The sequence below is a fragment of the Dermacentor andersoni genome, chromosome 1, assembly GCF_023375885.2.
Source record: "Dermacentor andersoni chromosome 1, qqDerAnde1_hic_scaffold, whole genome shotgun sequence".
In the NCBI taxonomy this organism is placed as follows: domain Eukaryota; kingdom Metazoa; phylum Arthropoda; class Arachnida; order Ixodida; family Ixodidae; genus Dermacentor; species Dermacentor andersoni.
Genome location: NC_092814.1, coordinates 194,509,940 through 194,531,348, shown reverse-complemented (window position 1 = coordinate 194,531,348; position 21,409 = coordinate 194,509,940). Strand labels below are relative to the sequence as shown.

At 47.3% G+C, this 21,409-nt stretch overlaps 1 protein-coding gene and 2 long non-coding RNA genes across 5 annotated transcripts in view; 1 reads left to right on the top strand and 2 right to left on the bottom strand.

Annotated features, from left to right (window-relative positions):
• Window positions 1-17,011, bottom strand: part of LOC129380838 (uncharacterized) — an 88,853-nt gene extending 71,842 nt beyond the window's left edge. Inside the window, exon 1 of one of the 2 annotated variants that reach the window (XR_008609053.1) lies at window positions 15,209-17,011. This is a non-coding gene — a long non-coding RNA (uncharacterized lncRNA). Of the gene's footprint in view, window positions 1-14,493; window positions 14,580-15,208 lie in introns of those variants that run through there. The other variant, XR_008609052.1, reaches the window with a different exon arrangement.
• Window positions 5,578-13,740, bottom strand: LOC129380839 (uncharacterized). The gene is made up of 2 exons (XR_008609054.1): window positions 13,664-13,740; window positions 5,578-7,714 (listed from the first exon to the last, which is right to left on the bottom strand). It is a non-coding gene; the product is annotated as an uncharacterized lncRNA (long non-coding RNA).
• The window catches only part of LOC126546998 (uncharacterized), a 97,833-nt gene continuing 90,649 nt past the window's right edge, over window positions 14,226-21,409 (top strand). For both annotated transcript variants that reach the window (XM_050194792.3, XM_055062917.2), the window contains exon 1: window positions 14,226-14,595. In XM_050194792.3, coding sequence (XP_050050749.2) covers window positions 14,332-14,595 — 264 coding nt within the window. In that variant the 5' untranslated portion in view covers window positions 14,226-14,331. The remainder of the gene's footprint in view (window positions 14,596-21,409) is intronic.

Sequence of the window (21,409 nt, the reverse complement as noted above, 5' to 3'; positions counted from 1 at the left end):
AAGAACAATACGACACATCACTAGCAAGACTGTGGAGGTAATAAGACTTCTAAGGAGAATCAGTAACAGACACAGAGGGCTGGGAGAGGAGAGCGCCATGAGATTGGTCCACGCTTTCGCCTTGTGCCACTTCTCATATGTAGCTGGGATGCTCAGTTGGACACAGACAGAGCTAAACAAGTTGAACAGATTAATTAAAAGGCTAGTCAAAACAACAGTGGGGTTACCGATTAACACCCCGGATAACAAATTAATGAAACTGGGGCTCCACAACACAATAGACGAGATAATAGAAGCTCAGCAAATTGCCCACAGAGAGAGGCTCTCTGGAACAAGGCCAGGTAGAGCAATACTAGAAGAGGTAGGATGGTGTCCAACCGAATCCAAAATGTCAGGTGAAGGCACAGTAGAACTAAAAGATAGCATAAGAGAGATAATCAAGACGACTCCTTTCCCCAGAAATATGCACCCGGTGCACAACCTGGAAAGACGAAAGGCAAGGGCCAAAGCTCTCCTGCAAGAGATAGAACACGACAGAGAACATGTGGCATTTGTAGATGCTGCGTGGGTCAGAGGAAAGAAAGCCTTTACGGCAGTAGTAGTAGATGCAGATGGTCTCACTCGGGATGCTATTACAATCATGACTAAAGACACGACAGTCGCGGAACAAGTAGCGATAGCATTGGCTTTAAGGAATAATAAGTGGACGAAGATTTACAGTGACTCTAAGATGGCTATTAGACACTTTACCAATGGCTTTGTAACCAAAAGGGCTGCCCAGCTGATCGGTGAGTTGGACAGCCAAGAGATCGAAATCCGCTGGTTTCCTGCGCACATGGGGTCTGTCGATCCATCTCGGAAGAATTTAAACGAGATGGCTAACGCAGCTGCACGAGGACTTACTATCCGTGCACTACGCGACCAGGACCTTAATAATATACAGGAGGAGAACAGGGACCAATTACTTACATATAATGAAATCACGAGGCATTACTACATGAACAGAAGGGAATTCCCAGTGCCACACGCTAAGCTCAATAGAGCTCAAGCGGTGACTCTGAGATTGTTGCAAACAAGAACTTATCCAAGTCCAAACTTTATTAACAAGATATATCCTGAAAGAGAGATACCAATCAATTGCGAGAAGTGTAATGGCATCATTACTCTGGATCACATGCTTTGGCAGTGTCCTGTGACTTTCACAGACTGTGTCAAGGAGAGAGACTGGTGGCGGCGAGTCCTACACAGTGGAGTTCTTTCCGATCAAGTACAGGCCGTCCAGAAGGCCCATGATACGGCGGTAAGGTTAAACCTTACTGTCCCGACGTGGGAGCCGCCTGCGTCAACCTAAGGGTTGATCTTCAGGACATTAAATAAAGTTCATCATACCATACCATACTAAATATTCGTATCCGAATATTAAAGACTACATGAATATTTCGCGACAGCGGAATGGTGAAGTCTTGGTTATTTTGTACGTTTGCTAAACAAAGTATCGAAGATTATTAGGCGTTTGCGAACAGTGATTTTTGAGACCGAACCGAATACGAATCGAATAGTGCCAGGAGCGAATCCAGTTGAATCTAATATCGAATACCCTTCGAATAATTTTTGAATAATGAATAGCCGTTATCACAACTGGTATAAAACGATGTCCACATTCCTGTATTCTTAAAGTTAGCAAGTTTCTTTCATTACATAGTACGTTATGAAGCGTTGTTTATTAAAAGCACGAATGGAGCATCAGCAGCAAACAAGTAGTTTCTTCGCATGCAGAGGACTCTTCAGAGAGTGCGAATGATCGCTGTACAGCCTGTAAAGTATGGCTACCTAAATGACGTAGCCTGCTCCACTACGCAAGCTCTCATGTTTTATGTCTATACTAGGCCCGCGGGAGGGGGGGGGGCAGAATTTACCATACTTTTGCTCCAATCTTATGTTTATCCGGGTGCAGTTGACGTTTGTAAATATTCGAAAAGTATTCGCATTTCCGAATAGTGCCTATTCGATTCGAAGACCGAGTGGAATAGGACACTATTCGATTCGTTATTGAAGAAGTTTCGAATATTCACACACCCCAACAGATTGCCCGAAGTGAGACAACAAAGTTTTCGAAGCAATGCAGAAACAAAATGGGTAGTGCAAGCTTTGCTTTCGGTTTACTAGCGCAAGCCTACATGTCAATCCGTGACTTTTGCTATTTAATGCTTTTGTAGGCTAGTCATGTAGCAGTTATATATTTTATCCTATGACTTGGGATTTTTTTTTTTTTTTTTTTTGCAATGGGCCGTTTTACATGTGTCTAGGGACCCACATATCCTTCAGCATACTTCTTTTTTCCACGAATTCTGGCCATATATAGGTCAGCATACTCACTCATGAGCTCACTGACTTATAGTCGCTCCACGCTGATTCAGCAGACGAGATAGAGTGCCAATGAGTGACAACAACAGTGATTGAACGCGGGTATCAACGGCAGTCAGTGCCAGTGAGTTTGAGTGGACGTGAGCATGAACATGAGTGAGTGACCGTCTGTACGTACTCAAGTGTTGGTGAATGTGAGTGGACGCGAGCATTCGTGGACGCCATTAACTGAATGAAAGCGAATATGAACGCGAGTGAGCGTTGGCGAGTATGTGTGGGCGTGAGTAGGAGCTTGAGTGAGGGCCGATGAGTGTGAGAACACATGAGTGGGAGTGAGTGTATAGACGAATAAAAAATACTGGTGGGTCAGTGTGTGGAAGCATCCAGTTACTGCGTCGACCTATGCTTATTGGCCTTGTTCTGCGACCATATCTTTAGCATTTTTCGAAAGCTAGTCACACCACAGCCATTCATCCTAATAAAGCTTGTTTGGAGTCAGGCTCTAAAGTTGTAGAGAGCCTATTTGTGCGGTTCTTTGCGCGACAATTAGTGATCTTGCGTCTAAAACTGGTCCTTCGTCCCTGATAGTTAGCTGTCCTTTTAACACTAATAGTCATTATAGGCGTGGTACCTATGTATACCGAAATAAGTATACCCGCTGTAAAAAACACGCGTCAGCATTTGACTATTCGATATCCGATTCGATATTCGGGACTTACTATTCGTATTCGATTGGCATCTTTTAACTCGAAACGCCGTATAAGGAATTCAGAATAGCTTTTAAGTCTACAGGCAACCGTTGTAACGTATATAATGTTCTTTGAGGCAGAAGTGCGCTGTTAGACTCACTTTGTAGGAGCATAAACCTCAATCTAATGGTAAATTTGGCTGGTCACCTTCCTCCTCCGTATAGGAGTCTACATGTCCCGCGAACGCTCAGAATCCGAGCCAGAGGACAAACAGGCAAGCTGAACTTGCTCCGCAATCTCAGAGTCGCCGATCAAATGAAGCAGAGTTGCGAGATACTTCCGGTTTTGTGCCACAGTGGCTTAGAAGACAATGCAAGCATCCGGCGGGGCTGCTGGCTAGAGCTGGCTGAAGACAACAGAAGCGCGGGCGACACCAATGCACTCCAACGGCCTCTTTCTTCCTTCCTTTCTTTCTTTCTTTCTTTCTTTCTTTCTTTCTTTCTTTCTTTCTGGAGCGGGGTGTGGAGCGTGTCTGGCGTGTAACGCGCAAGCGACACACATCAGAGCGAAGTCAAGCAGTGGCATGAAAGGCGCCGAGATCGCAAGATAGCTGCCAAAAGGGAAACGATGTGAGCATAGCAGCAGCCCAAGACTTAGTCACATGACCATACGTGAGCCCAATCCCGTTAACCGCTTCGACAATATATGTCAGAGCATGTCGAAGTGCTTCAGAGCGCTCTGAACCCAATGCGAGCGCTCGAAAAGGACAAGCCGAATGTATTACCAACGCTCCATTTCGACCAGCCGAATAGATGCATCGACAAGCGAGAGGGATTAGAAAAGCGACCGGTCGAATATGGCATAACAGTGGCTCTGGCTAGAACCGCTGAAGGAAAGCTGTACGAAACATACACGGAGCAGCCTCGCACTTCTGCTATATAGTATACGCATCAAGGCAAACAATTTTTGTCACCCTCTTATCAAAAGTTTCGCCGCGATACTTCTTTATTTGGCGCTTTCTTCGCTAAAATGGGACACCGAGGTGCGACAGCGCCTGCTATTTCTGGCCGCGTTTATAAATACGCTAGGGTGCAGCGAAAAGGGCGCGAGGTCACCAATACTGAATCGGCCTTGTTTCACGGTTGACAACTTGAACACCGGTTGTTGATAGAAGTCCCGCACACAAGCGTCGGTGAAAAGATAGCAGACAGGTTCTGCACGAAGTGCGCCGCGGTGTACGGCAGTCGCAGGCCCTGTGGCACGAGAGCCGATATCGGCATCTCGCGCGCGCGCAGGAGGTTATTTTCACCGTGTCAGCGCCCCGCTATCGCGCGCTGCTCGAGCGAGCCTACCACACGTGCACGCTGCCTGTCGAGTGAGTTTGCTATCGCCGCTGGGCTACGAGCGAGAAACAAGGCATCGCCTCTTCGCTTTCCTTCTCACTGCATCGTAAAAGAAAGTCGAGTACCGAGTGGAGGGTGGCGTTTAACACGAGCTCCACGCCAGGAGAGTGACGCTTCCAAAGAAGCTTCTTTAGTTGTATACGACCATCGCTATCAGCGCATGTTCATTCTTGCTGGCGTGAACGAAATACAAAAAATTTCCCCGATCCAAAGACCACATCGTGGTGAAGGCGAATGGAGGCTGCTTTGAAGTGCTGATGTCGCAGATGAACGTCGCTGTCCTGTCGTTCTGTATCCAGGGGCGCTATAACGTAATTTCCTTCTGACATAATTCCGTTCTCCTGAGGCAAGATTTGCGTAGCCACCGAGACAACCACGGGCGGTGACCCGCAAGGTTGTTTCAACAGCGCAATCAAACGCTCTTCTCGTTTATAGGAAGTGAGGTTTTTTTTTTTTTTTTTGATAACAAAGCGAATAGTATTGCCTACCGACCAGTTTTTCTGAGCTAATTGGCTGACAAGAGGCATGGATCGCGGAGAATTGGGGAGGGTTTCTGTGGGGCCAAGCTAGCGCAATGAAAGTAAATAACCGGGTGAGGAGAGTGGTGCCGGCGTATCTGATTGGTACGTTTCCGCTTGCTTAGCTTGCATCGGCTCGTCAGCGATGGCGGCGGCGTGCAACGGGGTGTTAAAAAATGCCAACCAGAACGGATGCTCAGTGAATATGATTTGGCATAGAGATGGTGCATACGTGCCGAAAGGGCTCGGCAACGTTATACTGCCGCGAAAAAATTTTTATTATGGGCAAAGAAACCAATCCTCGCTGGCAGCTTCGAGCTACTATCAGATCTGACAGGCAGGATACGTGCATCAAAGCCCGATTTCGTGCGGGCATTGATTCATAGATTGTTCGCGCACCACTTCGACTGCTTTCTGCGACAGATGTGGCCATAAAGTGGCTACTACCGCTCACACTTCCTACTTTAAGGTGGAACAGCAATCTTACAGCGCAACGCAGTGATGCCCTTAACAACCAAGTTTGAGCGTCCGTAATGCCAGTCTGTAGTGTAACGCTCAAAGTGCATCACTGTAAATTGTAGTCATGGATAAGCTAAGAACCAGAAAGAGGGAAATATGAACTTTATTGTCCAAATGGCTCATCGTCCGAGCCGTCCTTGCTGGTAGCACATCAGGTGTTGCTTTGGGGCAGGAAAATTTGCCGAACGGGCTGAATGTGCTGCACAAGGAGCCACCAGGGCATGGGGTGGAGGTGTTCTGGTGGAAGCTAAGAGATATATGTAGATAACAATGGGTGTAGAGGCAGTCAAATAACTGATTTTCAAGGTTGTAGTGCAATTCACAGAGACATATACTGCTAAAAAATGCTCGTTGTTGAGAGCGAACGAGATGTAATGTAGATATAGCTCAGGAAAACCCACGTTACCTCTGATAAATGCATTTACGTGAGTCGTTCACAGCGCATTTTTCACTTGTGATGCGCTTACACCATATTACGCTGTGTAGAGAGTGCTTATTCACTGACATTGCCTCTGACAACTGCTTCAGACTTAGTCATCGAACGAGAAACCTGGCTACAGATAAAAAGCCGGCTTTTCCCTTATCGCTAAAAAATTCGCAGTGCTTGCAATGGCAGGCTAGCCTGCCGCGAAGCACGTGCAAATTGGCGTCTGTGACTGCCTAAGCGCATGTGGGTTGAGTTGCATAACACGCTCCCACTATTTCGGCCCTTCAATGAAACTGCCGTGATGCGGTGATTACAGCACCTGGCTCGCAACAAGCACATGTTTTATGCTCAGTGGCATCTTGTGATGACTGACCAAGCGACCGATGGAGAGAATTACGCGAAGTCCCATTTGTAATGTCGATAATGCCATTAAACTAAGCCAATCCAAGGTCAAGTGAAGCACTGTCGTTAGCAGGCTTTCGTTAGGGGCTTTCAGCGCGACAGCAATTTTCAGTGCTTCTCCTCCAAAAACAACTTTTAGCTGTCTTAGGTATCAGCCAACAGAGTGTAGTTGTCGTGCCGTTGTCGCCGTCTTAAAGCTGCCATCGTCATGCTCCGGTAAAGCTGACAGTTACTGAGAGACTGCATTGCGTGCTCTTCGTTTCAACGGGTGACCTGCAGATCAGCGAGACAGCAGCGCCGCGCTGGTTGCGTTGTGAGGCATGATGTCAACGAAGCGTGGGCTACGAGTGCTTTTCTTTTCCGTCTGGCACTTCGTTAGCGGCAGAACTGGGGGGCGCGCGCGCTCGCATGTTCTCGCTTGAACGCGCGCGCGCAGTTCTCGGAAAAGCCATCGACGCGCTCGCCGCAGGGCCCGAGACGCAGGCGCGAGCGCAGGACAAAGGCATTCGTCTTGCCTCACGCATACATGCACGCTAGGATCGCCGAGCGCGTACTGCACAGCAGAACGCAGGAGCAACGCCGCACAGTGTACGAACGCGCCAAAGGACTTGCGGCGACACGTATAAGCAAGCCGTCCGCCCGAGTACCGACCATTGTCTTGCACGCACTCAGGAGCGCGTGCCTAATTTCATGCGGCAGCGCCTCCCCACGCATTCAGAGTGCGAGTCGGCACAGCCTCTTTTATTGCCGTCGCGAGCTTGCGCCTCATTACAAGGTGCTGCTTGCTTTGTTAAAGTATATAGCGCTACTGTGCCTTCTTCGCCCGGAATGTGGTCCAACTGGCTTGTTAAGATCGCACTCATAAAGGTAGCAAGAGTGTATACGATATTTTCACCGAGCCACTCTCATACACGGCATCATTCACGGCACCTTTGAAGGCAAGCTGCCGTGAATAACCAGCCCCGTTACGTTTCCTTATGCCACGACATTTCAAGTATAATGAGGGGCTAGTCATCGCAAGCGTAAATGCGGCCGCCACAGCGACGTGATTTGCACGTTTTCACGCTGTTGCCTCGATTCATAAACACGTGACGCTGATGAGTTCATCTCGTCATTTAAAGGGCGGCAGCTCCAGCGATTTCTTGAGGTGCGCAAATTTGAGTGAAATTTGGGGGCGAATTTCTTCAGGGCACTTTGTTCTTCGCGCGTCTGACAGATGCAGATTCCATATACTCCGCTTGGAACGCCAGCTTGCGCCGTTCCACTGCGTGCTCCTTTGGACGAGTGAGTTCCGCAGGCAGCTGCGTGCTTGCTGACGTCGGGGCGGGCAGGCGAGAAAGCACGTGAAGCTGTTGGGCAAGGCTTGTTCTCCGGCTTGAACGGTGAACGGTGCTATGAACAATAAAGCAATGAACGGTGCTAGTTGGTGGACGTTCTTCATTGTATTGCGCTTAGTATTACACTGACGGAAAGACTATAATACGCGCATAAAACAACAAAAAGTGGACGTGCGTGGCGCAAAGTAACACCTTGTTTAATGCTTTTAGAAAACACGCTTATGTACATGGTGATAGACGGGGGAGGGGGGGAGGGGGGTATTGTAAGATATGACAACGTGATGACATGCTTGTATAATGAATTAATATGAAATTACGTAATTGAACAAATGAGTGAACGTGTACATTACTTGACTGATTTAAGGAAACGTTGCGATGTTACCGAACAACACAATCGACACCGAAATTGCAATAGAAGACACCGATGTGTGCTTTCTCAATGAATCCAATCGAACTCGTACAGAAAAATGCATGTCCTACCTACAATTCAAAGGTGTCCGAACGATTGCGGTGCCGAATTTCTCTGTATTTGTGTTAGTGTGGAGCTATATTATGGCCCAACTCACCACTTTGAGTCATCAATGTTTGCTATGACAATATTTACATAACCTTAAAACCTCTACATAACATCTTCATAACCTTAAAACTCGGCTTCAGAGGTGTCTGCACAGCTTTAGCTAAGGCGCGTTCACCAAAGTTGGCATCTCCGCAATAATAGGTAATGTGCGGAAAAGCCCGCTTCCGTATTTCTCTTTGTTTTTTATACGATAAGGACCTTAATATTGGAAGCATTTTTGTACTCGAGTAACCGAGAATGTTACTATCATGGCGTTAAGCGTATTATGAATGAATGAATGAATGAATTCTTGGCTATCTCAATGTTTGAGCCAACAAGGTTAACTGTTTGGAATGTTGGTTCGAAGGAATGAACAGCGCAGAAGACAGGGTGAACTAGACCAGCGAAAGCAAAGAGGGCCTCAAAGAGCCCGTCCCACTTCTTCCGTGCCTGCCGCAGTTGACACATGGCGCTGTCGCAAGCGCGTGTTGGGAATAACTGCTGTGAACACGGCGTGACAGCGGCCCAGAAATCCCTCGCGCACGCGACTGTCGGGTATCCCAGAAAGCAACAGAGAAAACTTGGGTCTTCGGTGTTGTTGAAGTGTAAACAACGGAAGGACGAGTCGCGGATCGAGGGGCGCGTGTCGCTTTCGCCGCAGCGGCGCTTGTTCGTCGCGCGTTAAAGAAAAAAAAAACAAAACAAGAGGAAAAAGTGCTCCTCGAGTTGTGCGGGGAAACGTACGCAGCCCGTACGCGAGAGAGAAAGGCATGCCAAGCACGCAGCGTCCCGGATGTGACCGTACACTCCAACGAGTGTGTGCAGTGCAATGACGTCGACGAAACGCTATAGTATATGCGTTCCCAGAAAGACGGGGAAAAAAGAAGAAAAATAGCAACTGCGCAACGAGCGAACAAATAGGCAGAGAATATTCACAAACACACAAAAAGGAAAGCCAGCTTACGCTGCTGCACATACGTGCAACCAACGGAACTCCGTGGTTCGACATGCCTGCGGTGTCGGATGGCCACCCGCTGTCGCGGCGCTCGCAAAACGGACGCATCGCGCGGTGACTTGCGGTCATTGGATAGGATTGTTTACGGCAGACTGCGACGCTCGTGCTTTCGAGCGTCACCCAACGCGTTGTCTGTGGCGAAAGAGCGATCTGTTTCCGATTTTCTCGGCCGACATACCGCGACGAACATCGATTTTATGAACAGACACGCGGCATTCGCGCAAACGTGGGGCCATGGGGCCTCTCAGGAGCCTCAGTGGTTCAACCTCGTACGTAACTGCGATGCTACGTTTCGTGCATCGTGGATGCTGTGTGTGCCAGACCGACCATAACTGCTTGAAAGGCAGTGGGGAGCGGAGTATATCAGTACGTGTTGTTGGTGCGAGTTGTATACATGTTAGCTTCAGCGCAACATACGCGACTACGAAGGTGACGGTGACGACGGCGACGCAGCGCGCTGTGTTGTCATCTTTGTTGAGCTAGAAGCTAACATGTACAAACGGGCGTGGGACCGAAGATTCTAACCAGTGTCTGTAAATTCTGCTTCTTTTTTTAAATGTGACCAGGTCGAGGCCCAAAATACTACATATTTAGCGAAAAGTTGCCATGTCGTGAGGATGATGACTTGCATGACTTTTTTTTTTCATTTTCTTTTATCGGTACTCCGCCCCCCCCCCCCCCCTCTATTAGATAACTTCGTTATTTTTTAAACCATAGATTGAAATTATCCCTCACTGTGGCGAGTCAGCAGTCGGAATGAGAAAACAAAAAAGAGCCCGCTATTTTTTTAAACGGTGCCTGATCTCTTCGTGCTTTAATTGCGCAAAAAAACCGCTTTGAAGCCAACCAGACGGATCACTAATAAGCTAATCACTAATGGGTATTCAGAAGTAGCGACAAGTGAAAGCGCATATATTCAACTTGGGATAAAATGGGGGGCACGTGGTGCATTCAACTTAGCTGAAGTCCCATGAGAAATTTTACCAGGCCAATTTACTGGCTATTTACATCACTATTGAAGTCGATGAGACTACAAGACGGCAAAGTTGTCGTTAAGGGCACTAAGAACTCGCCCACTTTAGCGACTTTCTCGCTAATATTGATATTTGCATTTCATTAATTAATAAAATGACTGCGCATATATGTTTCTTTCGCTACCCTCCCCTTATGTAATGCCCAAACCTGTGGCCCTTAAGGGGCAATAAATAAATGATGATGATAAATAAAGTTACCAAGACCAAAGCTAACGAGTTTCAGGCTGGCGCTCAGGTGCGAATTCCATGCACGTTAAAACAAAGACGAAGGGTAGGAAAGAATGTTTGCTAGAGGACAAGCCAACCAAGACGTAATTAATCCAGTTTCATATCTGAAAGCAGGTTTCCTTCCCCAGCCTGGCTGATCCACAGGCACGCAATACTTTGTCACTGCACCTTGCTCTTCGTGTCCCCAACCTGTCATTTGCCAAGGGCAGGGTATCACAACGAGCACAGAAAAAAAAAAAAGTCACCGCCCAAGCACTCCGTACAGATGGTTAACCAGTGAAGCTGAAACGTGCGGCCCCGGTGTTTATCATTGGGTTAATCCCGACGTTTCATTAAACGACGGCTTGGTACGCTGCCGGATCCTCGGTACACAATTGCTGCTTGCGCTCGGCTTCACGACCCTGTTCTTGTGCCCGGGCTGCAGCATCGGTGCGTAGTAGACTAGCTCGTTCCCAATTCTGCTCGCGGTGTTGCTGATCGAAAGCTCCCTGCTCCTCAGGAGTACGTATGACGCGTGGCCTACCAATTTCGGGGCGGGAGAGATACTGCTGCACACGCGCTCGGCTGCGACGCAGAGCAACGACGTCACTACTGGCGCAGCCAATCGGGCGTCTCTGTGTCTCTTTTTTTCCGCACATGCGCATGGGGTTGCGCCGGAGGAGTTTTCGGCATACAGGCGACAGACGGACAGAAGGACGAACGAATCGGCTAACCTTATACAGCTTCGCTGTAAAAAAAAAAAAAAAGTCGCAGCGTCGCTCAACGAAGTTTGCATCTTGTGACATGCATAACCCAGCGCATAAAAGTAAATGTCGGCAAACCGCTGCCTGGTTTTAGTTCTTTGCGATAAGATGTACATCTAAATAAAACAAAATCTTAGATTTATTTTATTTATGCTATTTTTAGCATACAGTATTTAATATTATCTCGCTTGCAGAAAGCGTGATCCATGTATTCCCCCGCCCCCTTTTTTTATCTTTCAATAGGCGCAAGCGCATGAAGTATACGTGGCGCAGGAAGAAAGCTTTTCGTGATTTTCGGGTGCCCTCCGCAATCTTCCTACTTGATATATTCTCTAAAATATTCCCTATTTCGTGCTCCGCCAATCTGCCATGCTAGCGAAATGGTCTACGCAGATCAGCCCATGTGGGCTCACCATTATTGCAGTGACGTTGCTTCTGGATACCGAGTTTCTTAGGATGGTAATGATGATGATGATTGGATTCCCCTTTGAAACGGGCTGGTGGCGAGTGAAACCACACCCAAGCATATACTATTTAAGTTCGTGTGCAACTTTACTGTCGTTAAAAAAGTTTTAATTCCGAATCCTTGATGGTCTGGTGCCGCAGATAAAATTCGAGCACAAAGCAACGCAGTGCAAATAAAGAAAAAGAAAAACGGCTCAAAAATAGGTCTAGGAGAAGCTTAGTCGGAGCAATTATGCGTTCCGTCCTTTCTTTTCTTTTTTAAGTACGTCATGGGCTTAGAGGGCCTTTTTGTTTCTGTGACACGTCCACCTGGAACTTTCATTTGCGTTAGCCGTCAAACATCGCGTTCAAGCTCTCAGCGAAGGTACATTTACTGCGAACAAGAGAAAAAGACATGGACAAGTCGTTTCCGCCCTTTCTCTTGAGTTTCTTCTCTGCTCAAAAGGTTGCTATATTTGGCCGCTCCCCATACTAACTGTATTTTGAACTAAGCCAATTCTTATTTTCCTGCGTTTATTTAACTTTTCTTTTGTCCGTATGGGCCTAACAACAGGAAGAGTTCATTGGCACTCGAACGTCGGCATGTAACCAAAGCGGCGTGAGTTCTTTAACTGAATATTATAGCAGAGAACCAACAGCAACTACAGCAGCAACACGTGAGGGGCTGTCAAGAATACTGTCAGCGCCGTCACGGAACAGGTCAAATCTAACTTGCAAATGCTGCTCTATGTTTCCGTTGTTGCTCAGGTCATTGCTCGCTACTTCTAGGCGAACATGAACTGTATTTTTTTCTGGTATTAGAGGAGTTTCGTAAGGAGTAATTGAAAAGGGCAAATGGATGCGCGAGACTCGTCTGTCACATTTTCTTTTTGTTCGTTCGTTCGTTTCTTTGTCCTCCTTTACGGCTGGTGTAAACTTTAAAGTTCACTCCCCAGTGATGTTTGTGCGGGAATATAAAGCAGAAGCGCTTCCTAATCATCAGCGTAGTCGTCGTCCTGTTGTTGTTGTTGTACTGCGATTACAGAGTTATTGGAAGCAGCCCCTTGCAGATAGGCAGAGCTACGCGGGTCAGCCATTGTGGATGTCTGAAAGCAGGCAGTTTCCGTTTACTCCATGTATCCTATACCTTCTGAAAAACGATGTTATCAACGTACACACAAAATTGCATGAAGCCTTATCCCGTGCAACATTAGCGTTAACAGGCGGTCAAGTATACGAACAGTTGGAGAAAACAACCACACACGAGTTTACGCTATGGTGTCAATTCAACAAAACACCGAACCACCACCTAACGCTGAACTATTTCGCTTGTTCACTTATGAGTAGAGGTCTTCAGCGCAATATGCAGCGATATGTGCAGCCCCCGCCTCTTTTTCTTTCCGAACAGCTGCGCAATATTCAGCTCGATGACGAACGCTTGTCTGTCCAACAGGCAAAAGCTGTTGTTTTTATAACACGCAAGAGCCGTCTGTAGATATATCCCCAGGAGGCTTTTGTTTTGACCATCGCGCAATAAGCACACGACCAAAAAAAAGAAAAAAGAAGTACGAAACCCAGAATTCCGGAGTACACAGAACTGCGTGGGTGCGGCAGCTGTGAAGCTGTACCACCAATCATCCGGATCAAGGACATTCAGGCAATCAACGCTTTACGCTCGCAGGTAGCCCCTAACTGACCCGAGGAGCCCTGTGGAAAATATATAAAAAAAAAGCACATAAGCAAGGGGAGCAGTTAGCTTTAAGAAATATTTACTCTACGACCCCGTCGGTCTCGCAGCGAAACCACTATAGCCGCGGAAGCGGCAAACAACTGTTATATGGAAAGATGGGGCAGAGGGTGAGAGACGCATTGCTTTTCCCCGTTAATTATCACGTTGTGCGCAAGAAGCAAAAAATTGCCCCCTACGTCGCAAACACGCACGCGCTCCACGACCGTGACTGCGGCGGCCCTCGTACACGCTCACAGCTGTTGCCGGACGCATTGTGTCGGCGTTAGCGGCCCGCCGGCGCTCTCCTATTCCTTCATTCGCCGCACTTTGTTATTGTCGCTCGTTTCCTTTCTGCTTGTATCTTGCGTCCTTCCTCGCTCCCTTGCAGGACCCGCAGCGACGCCGCCCGCAAGGCTGCCGCCGTCATGGCGCAGCGCCGATGCTCCTCCGCCGCCTGTCGCTCTGCCGCGTGGCCGCCCGCTGTTGCCTCGGCCGTGACGCGCGGGCCAGTGGCGAGCCGGTGCAGAACAACGCCGCGATCACGCGACTACGACGGCGAACGCGTGCCTTTCTCTGCGGTGCGCGTCAGGTTAACCAGCGCGAGCACTACTACAGCGAAACTCTGCGCGCCAAACGCGGCAACGCTGGTGCGCCAGTGTACGTGCGCGTGTGTTTAGTGTAGTTCATACGCGTCACGCCTACACGTTTTGCGTGTTTCGGCGTTCGTCGCGCGCGAGTGGCGCCTGGACGCTGCGTCGCGAGTCAAGAGCGCGCAAGCGAGTAAGCGCTCGCTCACTTCACGGCGCCTGCGTTTCTTGGTGCCCTCTGAGCGCCCTGTGTCAATAACCGCGCGGCGCGGAGCTTGCGACGCCAAGTTTTTCGACCTTCGTCGGCGCCGAGTACCCCCTGCTCGTCGGGCGAGCATGATACAGGCATGCGGCAGCAGCCATGGCGGCGCGGAACGTGGCCCTTCCTGCGTCGGTGTCGGAAGTTGTGCCGGCGTCTACTGGAGCTCGCCGAGCGACGACTTCAAGCACCGCCGCCAGCCGCCACCGGAACGTCAGGAACGCCAAGAATACTGCTACCTGAGCTCTCGTGATGCGTTCAGCCGCCGTGCATTTCGCCACAGAAACCACTCGGGCCCCGGAAGCCACAGCCGCTGGCAGGCGGCGGTACCTGACGCAGAAGTAAGCCTCCGTGCACCACCATAGCCGCTTCTCTCCCGCCAGAACACCCCCTCCTCCTCCTCCCCCTTTTCCTTTTTGGAGGCGTCTAAACACCCCCCAAACACTGCGTAGAAGAGCGCACTTTTGCGTAGTGCAATTTGTGACGTCGCCGGTGGGAGGAAGGGCATGCGCGGCAATGAATGACTCAGTAGCTTGACGTTGGCGACGTCGTAGCCGGTAGCAGTGTATATAACCGATATAGCCTTAGCTGCTCTTAGCAGTATACTGGTTTCACGCGCACATCATGCGCATGCAATGATAGCGCTCTGTCATGGCGCTAATACCAGTGCTTGAGCGAGCTTCCTTCGCAGCGTACGCTTCTGATTGCGTCTACGCTGATGTCAGTTTACGTTCTACACGTCGAGCTAGTTTAGGCGCTGTGCGCTGGCATGCGCGTAAGCTAGCTCAGTTGACGTGTACTGATAGGGAGAAAGGCAGCATAGTTGTAAGACCAAACAAAGCTAGCTTTGCTACCGCAATGCTAACATTTAGAGAGAAAGAATAGAGAAATCACACTCCTGAAAATAAAAATAAACTGAACAATGGATAAGGAACCTGCAAATGTCAAACTTACTGCCGCGGTCAACTGCGTTGTGAAAGGGAGTCTTGTGCACGCGAGAAACTGGCAAACGAGAGATGGTAGCGCGAATGGGCGACGTAGTGCGTGATGACGCGAGCATTTTCTCGTTGTGGCTGTGCATGCGCGTGTGACGCACGCACAAACAGCGGATTGCGGCAACGCACATTCGTGGAATACAGCTGTAAATAATTGCTTTGTGCTAACTATAAACTGAATTTCTCCGACTGCTATTACATTGCAAAGGGTTTCTGACGCTGTTCGCGCGAAAACACGCGAAATAATGCTCTCTCGCTTTCTTAATATATTTCTTGCTTTTGATTTCGTTCTGCGCTATTCTTTTCGTATTCCCCCATACCTTTCCCCCACTGTAGGGTAGCAAACACAGAAGCTTATCTTCCAGTTAACATAACTGCCTTTCCCATTTCACTTCTCTCCGTTTCTCTCTCTCTCTCTCTCTCTCTCCGTCTCTTTCTCTCTCTCTCTTCTTTAATTGCAATTGATAGGAGCAACGGCCGTCTCTGAATCTACTGATGATGGCTTCTTAGCGAAACTATTGCTCGAGCTTCATGTTGTACATTGTGATTACAAGAAACTGTCTGGAGTGGAGGGTGACGAACGTGGACATAGGATACGCTTTTACCTTTCTTCCCCGACCCCCCCCCCCCCTTTTTTTTTTTTTTTTACATTTGGTTAGGGCGCTTTCTGAAAACGTGGGGAAATATGTCCTTGATATGAAATCGAGCAAGGTGCAATTTCGAATACGAGAAAGGATATCAACGCTGACTCATGAAAGTGTAGAATACTATGGCATTGAACACAGTTGCACTAAAGTCAGGCTTAACGGTAATCGCTGGGGTAAGGGTAGCTTCCATGCTTAAAGGATATCTTGAGAGCATTCTATTGGCTTGTTATTTTGCCTCATGTAGCGGTAAAATACGAAGCTTAATGCAGTTTAATTATTTATGTCGGTGGAACACGTTAAACTCCGGCACCAATCCGCTCCCGTCCCGCTGATCAAAATTAAGCGCCCCCTCCCCCCCCTCCCTATGTGCGTACTAAACCAAACCTATCGACAACTCAGAGCGCGATTCAGGACATTTGGGAGGGAAGCTCATAAGATGTTATTGTTTCTATTTCTTTTAGGGAAAACAAGCTAGCGAATAAATGCATATATTGCGTTAGACCCCTGAATGACAGTTTTCTTTTATACCTATGTGTGGAGTGTGGGCTGCGTTTTTTTTTTTTCTTGTTCTACACCTAATTCTTTTTTCCATGGATGAATATTCTGCTTTCGAAATCTGAGCTTTCTTTCCTTTTTTTCTGTTTTCGAAGATGGTGATCAAAAAGCCTCGTGCTAAAACTCCACAAGCCTTATACAGCACTATTAGCAACTAAAAGAATTTATCAGCCAAAGCTGAAGTTCAGTTTTTTGTGCTTCATTCAGTGTGGCGTAAACCTCCTACTTTTATAGCAAAATGCTTCAGTCCAGGATGACAGGCAACGTGTTATACTTTTTTGTATTCTGTGCGTGCATTATTTTAACCCTGTGCAATTCCTCATCTGTTTATATGCTCATCGCAGTCTACATCACGGCCGCAGGTGTGTGTTTGTGACTGTTTACAAACTCGTTGAGGTGCGACTTACATTTGCCTTCTATATTTATGTGTTCATAGGTGTGTAGGACTGTGTGCTGTGAATTTCTGGCCCTATGACGTGGTTTCTTCTCATTTTCTTATTACATATATTTTTGTTTTATATTGTTGTTTCTGATATGCGAAAAAGAGTAGCCGTCACCACTATGAGGTGACTACATCTCTTTCTTCTATTTTAATTAAAAAAAAAGAAGACTGTCGCGTTGGGTCAAGTATTTTAGGATAAAGAAAACTACGACAGTCGACAGCCAACCGAATGTTACAGCGAATAGTGGCTTCAGGCACGTCGGAACATGTTGCGTCGACATTGCCTTCGCGTTTTCTGGGCCCGTATAGCGTTTTCCCGGCTGTGCAATCTCGTGTCGACACTTTTCTCCGCTTTGTGACAACGTCTTTGCCCCGTTGTTGTGACGTGTTTTCGTTAAGTTCTTACGGCGTCTCATTTTCCGCATCGTCTGGTAAACGGGTACACTGGTGTGCCAGCCCGTCTTGGTCGCTACAATAGTGCTGGTGAACCCTGTTGTTCGTGGCTCCAAAAGCTTCCTTTCTTATGGTACAGACTCCAGGCCTTTTCGACGTCGTGGCTTATTTATTCATTATTGACCAATATCTATCATACCTATCTCTGCTAAAACCTTTGATAAAATCGTACGTTATCTGTTTAGCAATTTCTTTTTTTTTTTCGATAGGATTCAACTTTCCTCAGATTTACAATGCGGTTTTCGTAAGGGGAGATCGACATAATCCGCATCATTAGATGCGAAAGAACATATTCAAAACAGACTAATAACTTTAGCCTTATTTATTGATTCTAGTAAGGCATTTGATTCGCTTGACCATAAAATATTGGCACGTAACGGAACAGTCTTACCTATCTGACAGAATTCAGCATGTCTGTATCTTGACACACAAATCACCTTTGTTACCAATAACAACAGGTGTACTGCAAGGAGGCGTGTTGGGACCGCTTTTTTTTAACGTTTATACATGTATAAAGAGCATTGTAAATATTTATTCAATTGTAAAGTTCGTCATACACGCAGATGACTGCACAATGCTTCTTTCTAATCCTGACGGAAGCAAACTCGCAATTGAATCTAACCAGATATTTGATACACTTGTTAACTGGTGCATGCTGAACTCACTTAAAATTAAACCCTTAAAAACTAGTTTTTTTTTTTCAAGGCAGAAACAAGGCAGTGAGGACAGAACATGTCATTATATGTGGGGATGATGAAACTGAAAGGCTTCAGAAACATAAATTGCTCGGTGTAACATTTTCTTTAAATATTACATGGGATTCACATATTTCACATCTCTGTAAAAGTCTGGCGTCAGCCAGCGGTGCAATGTCGTGGTGCCATGGGTATTTTTCCTTTAAAAGTTAAACTTCAAATATATTGTCGTGATTCACTGCATTGTTCGTCTCTCGAATTAATTATTGTAGCTTAGTATAGCTAAGAACAACTAAATCAAACATACAAAAAGTTCTAATAATGTAAACAATGTTATTCAAGATGGGCTTGAATGCCATGTATCTACTTTTAACGATTTTGTAATATTTAACATGATTAGCATAATAACCATGTATGACTATCGTGTTCTACCGTCTTTTTATTATTCAAATCAAATATTTAGGCAGTCTTTAGAAAGAACCGTGGCCTTACATGAACATATGCCTCTTATATATACGCGCAGCATGGACATGTGGTGTCTATCACGTTTCCTACGCACTACAAACTACAAATTCTGCAGCCACCGATGTTCACTCCTTCAATCCAAGATCAAACAAACACAGTACACGTCGAAACCTCAACTGCGAGAAGCTTTTCTTAAAATGCTATAATAGCTGTTTGATATATGTAGCTTATAATTGTATCTGTTTCTTGTCCTTCGGTTTCATATGGTTTCTTGGTTCATTTCGTCTTTTACTGATGCTGACTCTGTTAGCAGCACATTTGCGTTTCTATATCGGCTTCTTCTTGCATTTGCTTCTTGCTTGGTTACTGTATCTCCCTTGTGACGGCTACCTGGGCCGCTTTCGAGTTGTCTATACAGATTTTAGCACAGGTAGCCATCCAGTGCTACCAGGTGATTTAAAATGAAATTCACACTAACGCGTGATGCATTCTCGATAGCGCGTGTACTAAACGCTCAGGTATGCCGAAAAGCAAAACCATGAAAGCACTATACGCAAGGTTGGTATATATATAATATCTGTAACAACACAGGCATTTAGAGGTAGCCCTAAACGCCAATTCAACTGACAGAACGTGTGTTCAAATGGGCCTTTAATTAGGCGACCAGGCGTACTTATCCCAAGTGCTACGCACCGACGCAGCAGCTTCCGGTTTCAGTTCGGGTCGCTGCTAGTGGAGTCAGCGTTACACTAATACACACAAACCTCGTTTTCATAACGCGGTGTAATGCCACTGTTCTGCATAATAGCAGTTGATTATGGACGCCCAATTCAGCATCGTAATAAGATGCTGACCGGCCCCTGAAAGGAGACTGCCCCGCGCAATAAGAACTCCTGGCGATCTCGAAAAAAGACCAACTTTTTTTCTTTCTGAAGTTTGCCTTTCTTTTCTGTCACCAATGCTTTAGTCTTTATTTCGCCTCATTTTCTTTTTTCTCACGCGATGGAAACGATTTTTACTGTAACGCGCACAAAGCGTAATGAGAGAGGTGAGGGGGGGGGGGGGGGGTATAAGTGAAGAAAACAGCAAATTAGTTGCGTGATCTGACTCACCGGACGCTGCACCTATAGTTCATCATCATAGACGCACATCTTTTTCCCGGCTTGCTTGCTTTCATACACGAAGAAAACTGATCCGGTCGATAGGGATCCTCACTGAAACTTCCGTCGCTTCATGTGTTTACGTTTTCTTTTTCTTTTTTGTCATCCACCGAAATTGCTGTGCAGCGCACAGCCCCTGAGAGCATATTGGAAATGGGTCGCTTTTAACCGCCCGCCGAGCCCTTCACAAGTGTCGCGCCCGCGGTCACCTTCCGGGGTTATTCGGAGACGAATGATGCTAACAAAATATACATGAAGACACGAGTAAACCCAGACGCGCAGCGACAACTGCTTTGGAAACTAGCAGCCACGAGGGTTATTTATTGACGGCTTATAATGAGTAAAGTTACGCGCATGACGGACATGGAAGAGAGGACGTGATATTTCAGCAGCAGTGAACGAAGAAAACAACATCAAGGTCATTGAGCATTTTATTTTATTCCTTTTCAAGTAAATAATTACGATAACAAAAGGCTCTCACAGGCAGGAAGAACAAAAATTATAATAGACTACTCTCAGTACGCACGAGGGAAAAAGGGGGAAGGAGTTACCGGCGCCTTGCCGACTAATCTTGTTCAGTGTGTTCGCCGCGGTGATCATCCCTCGGACGTTAATGGGAGTGACAACTGCCGAATAATGCGAGGGGTTCTGCTGCGCAAATGCCCGTGGTTGACTTTTCCGTTTCCTTTAACTTTCTATTCCGAGTAAGAGCTCGTCGCATGGTTCCAACGGCAAGCGCTATGCGCACTCGAGGGACTCCCCATCGTCTGAAGCCGGCGGACTGCGTCGTTCACATTTCCTGCCGCCCCCACGTCGACGCGCAGCTCGCCAGAATGCGTCGCACAGCTCACGCTTTCGCTGCAAGAACGGCGCATCACTTGGTCGGCGCTTCTACGGTGTTTCGTGCGCGAACGCGCGGGCCGCTCCTCCGTGCAACTTCTGCCGCGTTTCCTGGCTGCTGGCGAAGAAAAGCAATGGCAGAAATAGCCGTGCTCTGAACGAATAGCGCCGAACGCCTGAGTGCTTTATGTTTTTCCCACTTTGGTCGTGCGGTTAGCGTATTTTTCCCAAGAGTGAGCGAGGTGGGAAAAATACGTTGAGTTATGATAGGATCGGGGGGGGGGGGGGGGAGGAGGAAGATGGGAGGGTTGTTTTGCATTCTTGCTTTAACCCTTTAATTCACGGATTCCTTGCGAGAAAAAAGTGCACGTAATTTCTTTCCCCCTCCTCCTTTTCTTTTTTTTTTGCCGATCTACTTTAGAAAGAAAGTCCTGTGGGATACATCTATTTATATTCTCGCGTATCATTAAAGAAGAAGGCTTGCGTTGAGAACAAAGCTTTCCCTCCCAACTTATATACCCACCAATTAATCGTGGCTGAATACATACGAGCGAAATTAATGTTAATCACGGAATACTAAGCTTGAATGCCCAAGCTCAAGTCGCATTCCCTAAAATGTACTGACGAGCGTGCTTAGTTTCCGTCGAGATAAAAAAAAAGAAAGCAGTGTCCTGGGCGAGTAGGACCCGTCTTTGGTGTGGTGATATTGGCACCAACAGCTAGGACGACTACCACTGGTGCTCGAGAGTTAAAGGTTTTCGGGAGCGGGGGGGGGGGGGGGGGGGGGGGAGGCACGTACTCGGCAACCGTTTCATTCTCCCTCTCTCCATCGATGCGACACAACCACGGAGGTTCAAGAAAAACTACTCTGGAGTGGAAGCTCCCGTAGCTTCTTATCAGGAA